The following is a 9,160-nucleotide window of genomic DNA, read 5'->3' on the forward strand; positions in this document are numbered from 1 at the left end:
TACTTCGCCGTTTAGAGCTTGTAATCTGAAAGGGATTTTGACTCTGTGATAAAGAGGATTAATTAGAGGTTACGCCACAGCCACACCAACCCCTTCCATTGAAAAAAACTGCAGCTCTGCACATATACTCTGTAATTCCAGACAAGTACAGTGTAACGATGACGTTCTGATCTCACACACACACACACACACACACACACACACAGACACTTGCCAGGCAAATACTCATGCAGCTCAATTGTGGAGTAGACAAAAACACTATCATATCAACCAATCAATCAATCAATCCGTCAAGTCTGTGCTAACGTGCAAACAATTATTTTATTTTACAGGACAGAGGCGGACCCGTAATAGGAAGGTTGCCGGTTCAAATCCCGAAGGTCCCCTTAAACCAGGTACTGTCCCCACACACTGCTCTCTGAGCGCCTGTCAAGGTGCACACTATTTTGTTCACTTTCACTTCACGTCTAGGGTGACCATTGCCATCTGTATATTTACTACTACTTTTAATCCAAACGTAATTATTTTTACTTTTACTTTTGAGATATTATAGATGTTCTAAATGCATTTTTCTCTTTAAATACTTCTTTAGTTTTGCATTTGAAAAATCCATATATCTGGATAAATGTGTATGTGGACATGTAGCTTTGTTTGGTTGGATCAGTGTGTTGCTTGTCTCACAGACCTTGGCGTTCTGCAGTGCTGCCTGGTAGCTGGCGGGTCGGTGGTACATCCTCTGGCTGGACTCGGTGTGGATGTCCCCCAGGAAGAGCTCTTCCACCAGGTGGTCTAGGTCCTGGTCCAGGTACTGTTTCTCCACACGTAGCAGCTGCAGCTCGTGCATGGCGAAGTTGAGGCCCTGCGAACAGTCGCACAGCCCGTCCTCGCTCCACAGCTCGTAGCTCACGTTGGGCTCCCAGCGGCCCCAGCGTGGCAGTGTCCTCCGGCAGCTGCAGTCGAGCCGCTGGCTCAGCTCTTTCGCCACAGCGGCACTGTGGAACACCAGCTGGGTGCTGTTGAGCTGGTATTCAGCTTCGGTGCCACCGCGAATAATCCACGAGGCCTGGCGAAGGCGCAGGCGGCCCCGGACCACCACTGTGTAGGTGGGTGTGGTGCAGTGGTTGTCTCCATAATAGAACTGGTAGGCCAGGAAGCTGAGGTTGTGGTAGAAGCGGTAGGACCGTGTGATAAACTCTGGACCTGGTCGCACCTCACAGCTGCCATTGAGATAAATAAACAAGGACAACAGAACAATGAACTTTGTGAAGAAGAGGAAGAGAAGAAGAGAGAATCAGGTCATTTTTAAGGTGAAAAGGGAGGAGGATGTACATTAATTAGTTAAGTTGAGGAAACTACTTAGTAGTATTGATGGTTGATTAATGAATACATATTTATTGATAATGTATTCTGTTCTAGTACATAAAAAGTAATTCAGAATACTTCATATTAAAAATAATTCATATAAAATACATTTTTGACATGCATATTTCTTCTACTTTACTTCACTGAATGGTGAATAATTAATTTCTTATTGCAAGACAAGAATAAATGAAAACAGATCCCGAAATTTTGTATCATGAATATGTATCACTATTAAATCCCAAGCCTGGGAATATGCTATCTGTGTCTGTTCTCCAACATTTTATGATGTCCTCATCATGCAATACTATCCTGATATCAGAATTGTCAGAAGCTGTGATTTCATCTGTAAAATGATCCGCTACACCCAGAGCACCGATTATTAAAAACTATCAACTATTTAAAGCAGCACCTGGTGGAGACCCAGTGTCCCTCAATGTTGGGGGGCATCTGGACAGTGACACGGGCTCCATTATGGAGATGCTTCAGCATGTGGTGGCACTGCATGCCCCTGGATGGCCAGATGGAGTTCTTCTCCAGAGAGAGACGAGGGGAGTGTCCCTCGGAGGGGTGCAGAGAGGACGCCTCCACCCAGCCTTCAGAAACAGACACAGAGAGAGAGAGATATATACATTTGTGAATGTATGAAGGAGGATTAGACAAAATCTTGCTGTCAAAACAAATAAATACTATTTCATGTTATGAATTTCTATACAAATGAACTTATGGTACTTTTAAGATGGCTCCGATCTACAGCAAGATGACTTATAATCTGTTTCTTGCAGAATAGCAGAGTGTAAATAACTCTGGCCTCTGAGTAGCGCAAGGTCACCAAATGAAGAAAAACGGAATATGAAAGAGGTGGAATTTAGCGGCTGGGTTGTAGGAAATGAAAGAATGCAGGGTCTGCAGGAGCGGAGGGTCGGACTTCTTCAGCAGAGGGCCTATGAAACAGTGCTGAAGAATTTCTGAAGGATCAGTGACAGCAGCCGCCTGGAATAAGCTCCTGTTAGGAGATGGGTTTTCTATTTCCCTAAATTCCTGAACGCTGTTCATCATGTCTTCTCCAGGAGTATCCTCATCCATTCAAAATGTGCCGAGATGCCAGTATAGAATCTTTTTCCCTATTACTTCTCCAAGGCAAGAGAAATAATGCGTGGCATAAACAAGAATATAAGATGAATGAGTTAAAAAAAAAAATCATCAGGCTTAAAGTTCAGGCCAAAAGGGGAAAAAACATCTAAGTGTCTTTGTTCAGGCCAGACAGAACAATCACAGTCACTCTTGTATTTGTCCTTTTATCTTGTGTCTGCCTTTTATCTTTTAAAGCCGTTTTCAAGCAGCCTCCGACTGGAAAGCGTGTGGCGCTCGTAATCCCCAGCTTCAGATGGCAGCCTATCATTAGTAACAGTGCAAACCTGATTGGCTCATATCAAAGACCCACGAATCGCGGCGGCTGCACTCACACCTGCGCCAGGCTTCGCTCTGAAAGGGAACACTTGAGAGGCTGCCAGGGGAGCTGGGGGTGCTATGGAGGACATGGTCCCGTACACTGGGTCAGAATGTTGATAAAAGCGGCCATGCCCATTCTGATTAAATTGGGTTTGTGGCCAGTACTTAGTCAAATGGTTTATTCACATATCTGACAGTATGAATGAATGATTTATATTCATACACTCATTCCCTTGGAATTGTCTTCCATATGAAAAGCAACATCTGTGCGTAAAGCTGTGAAGATAAAACATGTGCAGCCACGCATGGAACAAAGAAGACCCGGCCAGAAAGTCCTCACCGCAGCAGCTGTGCAAAGCCCTCGAGGTCATATAATATAATATAGACTAGGTCATATGACCTGCCACATGCAACAAAAAAAAAATCACAGATTTAGGGTTCAACATGGGGTTACTCTACCATTAAACAGACTTGTGCCTCACTAACAAACACTGGAACACTAACAACTCATTCATTGTAAATAGAGTATTTTAAAAATATCATAACGCACAATCAACTATAACATATAATAATATAACTAAGTTGTTATTTAAATTGGGATTATTGAGTCTATTTTGAAACTAAGTATAAGAATATTATCTAGGATCATTCAAAACTATGCAGACATGTCCAGTCAATACTTTGCCGAAGGTTTGAAGGTTTTTCTTTTTAAATTAAATTACAAATGACCCTATCACATGAGATCCACATTTAAGATGCTATTGAGTACAGTTAATGGTTACAGTAACAAACTGTGAAGTGGTTAGGAACTCTACTTTGGTTTATTTTCTGTGCAGTGACACTACACTAATCTACATGAAGTTAGACCATACTTCACTTAAATTTGATTATCATATTATGCAGACATGTGTCACAACTCCTTGGGTCAGAAGCTGGATAGAGTTCATCTGATTCATCTACAGTTCGCAGACGTAGACCGCAATGGTCCCTGCTGACCACTTACACCACCACAACGCAAAACCTGACACCGGACCATCCCAACGCTCTCTGTGTCTCGTCCCCCATAACAAAATCTCTCCTGTGATTCTACAGATGGAGGGCCTGAGAGCACAGGCCGCGACTAAAATTCCCAAGCCTTCCCTCCTCTATCCAAATCAAAGCACCCGCACGATTCCCCGAGCCCTAATCGGCGCGAACATTTCCAGCTGGCTGCGCCCCATCGCTTAGCTAACGCTTCTGGGAAGCGTACAAACTCCAGAATAGTCCTGGACACGAAGGGAAATCGGGCTGCTGACGACAGCGACACTCTTCCAAGATCCAGTCTAAGAGTTTTACCATGCGTCCAGTTCTCATCCGGCGGCCAGACTGCTTTTATTGTTCTTCACGCACAATTTCAAAAGCAATTATGATTCCGGTGTTTTTGATTATATGAAAAGGCTTCAGGACATTTCGCCTCTCAAAGGCATATTAAATAGCTTTTCACTTTTCATAAGGACCATTTTTCTGCCAGGCTGACCCAATTATAAGATTTTCCTCCATTAAAAAGGTTCTGTTTTACACCAGGTGTCCGATGGGGCACAGCCACCCCAGATGCGGTACCACGGTCCCATTATCTGCCATGCCAGCTTCTACTTGCAAATATTTATGGATCAAATGGATACCGGGAGAGAAAAAGAATGGATTCTCCCACACATGCAACCACATGCAATAACACTTTTCTGCAATGTGGAACTAGTTATTTGGCTCTGGTGTTGTGGGCTGCCAGCTGAAATCTTTTATCAGGTCCGGGACAATGGCTGTATTGTGAGAACACGTTCTGATCGGTGTCCCCATGTGTTAAAGTGTGTTGTGTGTGGTTGCAGGCTCGTTCTGCTGAAAAACCGTTGCAGTGTGAGAGTACCGTAATAAGATATGTATGTTTCTGGCTCAGGCCGTACTGAACTGGTGGTGCTGTGTGTGTGTGTGAGAAGTTTAAAAAAACTCAGCCCCACGTGAGACCAAGCCGCCCTTAACCGGCTGTGTGGCTTCGCCGTCGACCTCATCCTGACGTCTCCACGCGCAGATTTATTGCAGAGCCTGATGCAGCCTGACGTGGGCTTCCCGCAGCGCCAGGGAAGTCTGCAATAACGCGAAGCTTAATTGAACGTTAGATTCACTTAAACACACTTAAGAGTGAGTGGATTTCAGAAGATCTTTTTTATCTGTGGGGCCACTTGAAGTGAGGGCCAAGCGCTGGCTGCCCCCGGCCTTCCCATGCAGCAGATGGAAGCGGTCAGCGGCAGTATGGGTAATATTTCTGTCCGCCCCCACACTAGCACAGTCTGGATGAAAGTTTTAGTGGGTCTTTTAGTCGCACTTTTTTTTTTTTATTGCTCTCTCTTTCCCTTGAATTGTAAATAATTCCCAACACCAAACTACACAATTCCATAGCAACAGAAAAGAATGGGGCTTTGTGTACTGATACTGGGCAATAAAGCTATTAAGAACGATATGGAACCTGGTTTTATGTATTTTTTGTAATGAGTGTTTTTTACACTGAAAAGGATCCTGCACAGCGTTATTATTTTGAATTCATACTAATTGTATTGTGACACATTAATTATGTGGACGCCAGTCCATTTGGAATCAGACCCAGCACTGTAACCAGAAGAATTCAACTAAATTCACTAGCATATTGGTTGATGCTGATTGATTAGTCTTAATAAAAAAAATGCTTTTCTGTAGTCCAGAACACACACACACATACACATATATACACAGATACACAAAAACTGTATTATGCATCATTATGTACAAATGACAAATAAAGTATGCAAACAAAACTTTCCTTTTTTTGTTTGTTGTACTTCATGCATATTGCCTTTTCTTGTTTATTGACTGTATATTGTATATAATGTATAAGGATATTGACTTATTTGTACATTATTCCGTGGATCTACTCACCGAAACCCGCCAGCAGCAGCAGCAGCAGCAGCAGCAGAACCGGGACCGTCCGGGACCGGGACTCGGTGCGCGTCACCGGCTTCAGGTGCGCCATGCTCGGCCTGCAGATTCCGAGATCGCATCGCCGGAGCGACCCGACGGACGGGCGACCCAGCCGAGGTTCGAGTGCAGCTCGCATTCCGGGCTCAGCGGCTCGCCGGGCGGCTCATGTCGCCGGACGCGCGGCGCGCAAACCTCACTGCGTCCTGGCGACTTGGCGACGACGCGCGGTTACTTTGTGGGACGATTCATTGTTCGCAGATGGCGCAGATCTGACGAGTGGGGTGGTGAGGAGGGGTGACGGGGTGTGTCTCTCTCTCTCTCTCTCTCTCTCTCTCCGAGCTGCAGTTCCCCCTGGAATCTGACACCAACTTTTGGGAGAACTGTTTTAATGTAAAAGAATTTTTACAGGAAACTGGTGGGGGGATCACAGGTGACGCAGGGTGTTGTGTATGGGGTCGAGTAGCTGCACTGCAAACAGGGTGCCCATGCTGACCCGAGTCAGCAGTGGAGGAAGGTGTCCTGGTCTGATGAATCACATGTCCGTTTATTGCTTTTCATCGTATGCTTACCTGAGGAAGACGAGGCACCACGGTGCCCTGTGAGAAGGTGGACTGGACACCTCGGATCCAGCATTCATGCGGATGTTACTTTGACACATTCCACCATCGTGGGAATGGTGTTCCCTCTGTCACAAGGATAATGTGCCTGTCACATTGCAATAAACAGTTCAAGAACAATCCTGTGAAATTTCTGAGTGATGTGCTGGAAAAGCAGGTCTGACCCCCTTTTTTTTGCATTTGCCTGATCCTTAGAGGCACCACAGATACGACTGTACACCTTACGAGGTCTAGTGGAGTCCATGCCTGGTTCAGGGCTGTTTCGGTGGCCACTTAATTTTAGGCTGATTGTTGTGTGTATTGCAGTGCATGATGAAAGCCTGGCTGAGATGCTCACTCATTCCCACTGTTGTTTATTAGACGAGTGGACGGGTCGATCTTGGCAGTGAGATGAAAGGATGAGTGTTGATGTGGACACAAACAGGAGGGACTCCACTGAGAGGCTCTGTTTCCTGACCTTAGTCTGACGTCGGCAGAGCTGGGGAGAGGAACTTGGATGAAGCTTCAGAAGAACTGGTGACTTAAAGAACCATTTCCTTTGTGCATTTTTTTTTTTTGAACCCGTTATTGTTCTATCTGAGAGATTTCCTTAAAAAACAAAGAAAAACAAAACAATGGTTTCAACATAGGGGTCCACACCACAGGAAACGCATGTGTATCTAAGCATCAGAACATTAAAACGAGGCATGTGCTTTTAAATGGAATCAGCACGAAAAAATGCTCACACAGAACCAACTTTGAAATAGCGCATGTATTATTTTTTAAGCCTTAAATCCATTTATTCTGAGAAAGATTAGTGAGTTTATTCAAAGAAAGAGGGGGTGAGGGAAGGAGACGGAGACACCCTACTGCTTCTCCACCACTGATCTCTTCGACCTCTGACTCTAACCCTGTGTGTGGCATTTGGATCTCTCACACTTTGCAGATTTATGCCCTGACATTCTTACAGTGATCCCGTTAACCCTCAAAAGTGTGCTGTAGCTCTCCCCCCCCCCCCCAATCGCCAACACACACACACACACACAACCTCACACACAGGTCTTAAGTCTGCACTTGCACCATACCCCATTGTAGGAGTCAAACAATTAGCTGACACCCAAGCACATGTCATGGTACGCTGGAGTCTCGCCAACTGCATTCACCGGACCCGATAGATCTGGGATGAGACCGGCTCAGCTGCAGGGCTGCTCAAATTAGTTTCATTGTTAGAGAAATCCTCCCTTCCTGCTCTGTTACCATGGCAGCCATTGTGGCATTTCCCCCTTTAAGGGGATTCGAAATGTGCAGGCCATGGTCTGTGAGTTCTGGGTGTTCCCCATCACAGATTTACTATTTGCTGCTTTCCCTAGATTTCACATGGATGAAGAAGCGGCATCCGGATCAACACACACGATAACACGTGGGATTTTATGGGGTGAGCAGGTTTTTCAGAGGCTCAGGGGTCAAGGGGTCAGACCTGAGATAGAGGACGTCCTGTCTCTTCCCACTGAGCCATTTCAGAGGTGTAAAAATAATAAGACCATTAATTCAGCTGTGTTTGAACTGGTCCAGCAAGTGATATGACAGTTCTTTAAATCTGCAATATATACAACGTTTAGTCCTTAATACATACAAATAAATTATTAGAGTGTAAAAACACACAAAGATACAAAGCATGGCCAGTAAGAACCCATACTCTGTAGTAATGCCTCTGTCTACCTTGTTCACCGTGCCACCATTATTAACAGTTAGACAGTTAACGAAGCAAAAACCCCACATGGGACTTCCATTGTCACTTATTTTCACTGTGACTCTGTCCCCAAAAAGCCACCGTCAGGCTCTGAACTCTTGACCCTCTGTACCCATTCACACACACACACACACACACACACACACCAAATAACCCCTGCCTCTGACCTCACATTACCCACAACGTCACTTTAAAAACCAGTCACACTCATGGGAAGGAGATATTTACTTACTGTAAAGACTGTAAAATCTTTCTTTCACCCTGTTATTTGAACTGATTGTACTTATCATTATGGGAAATATTTCATGCAGGTGGCATTTTGCCAGGTGGGGGAAGCTGAGAAAGGATGCCAGATAGATTGGGAAATTTAGCAAAGATCCTAATTCTTCACTGCACATCTTTTAAACTGCCTGACACTCAGGGAAGGGCAGAAATTGGCACTGGATGAGTATATGCTGGATGTATATACAGTGAAAAGTATGATCTTATAAACATGGCACTATTTCTATTTCACCTGTCACCAGGCCAAACTAAATATTTAGTCTTGAGCTGCTCACCTGGCACCCAATCTGTCTACCAGCATTTTAGTTTAACCTTCTGCCATGAGTGAAGAGTTAAAGTGCATAAAGTATGTAAATGATGTATACATTTCAAGGTTATTAAATAATTGGTTAATATATACATTATTAAATAATTAACTTCAAATTGAATACAGTTTGTGTAAACTACAGAATTGATTTGACATCAAGTCTGCTTTTTTTATTTGCCTGCACTATTATAGATCATTTGAAACCAACCCCAAGTTGAATTAGATGATATGCTGCGAATGTTAATATTACTTGAACCTGCTTGTTTTGGCTGCATTTTAAAAAAGATCGTCAAAGCCGTCACAGGCACTGTGATCATATACTGAAGTATTTGTGTGTTTGAGTGTTTCTGTTGAAAATGTATTGGGTTGGAAACCAACAACTGTATCTGGCAACACAGACAATTCGTTTGAACAAATCATAAACAGTTT

The 9,160-nt window shown here is 44.1% G+C and overlaps 1 protein-coding gene across 1 annotated transcript in view; it reads right to left on the reverse strand.

The window, feature by feature from the left end:
- Nucleotides 1-6,188, reverse strand: part of LOC114788384 (protein APCDD1) — a 14,450-nt gene extending 8,262 nt beyond the window's left edge. Inside the window, exons 1-3 of the mRNA XM_028976917.1 lie at nt 5,755-6,188; nt 1,772-1,955; nt 686-1,217 (exon numbers count right to left, since the gene is read on the reverse strand). Of these exons, the coding sequence (XP_028832750.1) occupies nt 686-1,217; nt 1,772-1,955; nt 5,755-5,932 (894 nt within the window). The 5' untranslated portion in view covers nt 5,933-6,188. The remainder of the gene's footprint in view (nt 1-685; nt 1,218-1,771; nt 1,956-5,754) is intronic.
- Nucleotides 6,189-9,160: the final 2,972 nt, after the last annotated feature.

The sequence above is a fragment of the Denticeps clupeoides genome, chromosome 4 (genome assembly GCF_900700375.1).
Source record: "Denticeps clupeoides chromosome 4, fDenClu1.1, whole genome shotgun sequence".
NCBI lineage: Eukaryota > Metazoa > Chordata > Actinopteri > Clupeiformes > Denticipitidae > Denticeps > Denticeps clupeoides.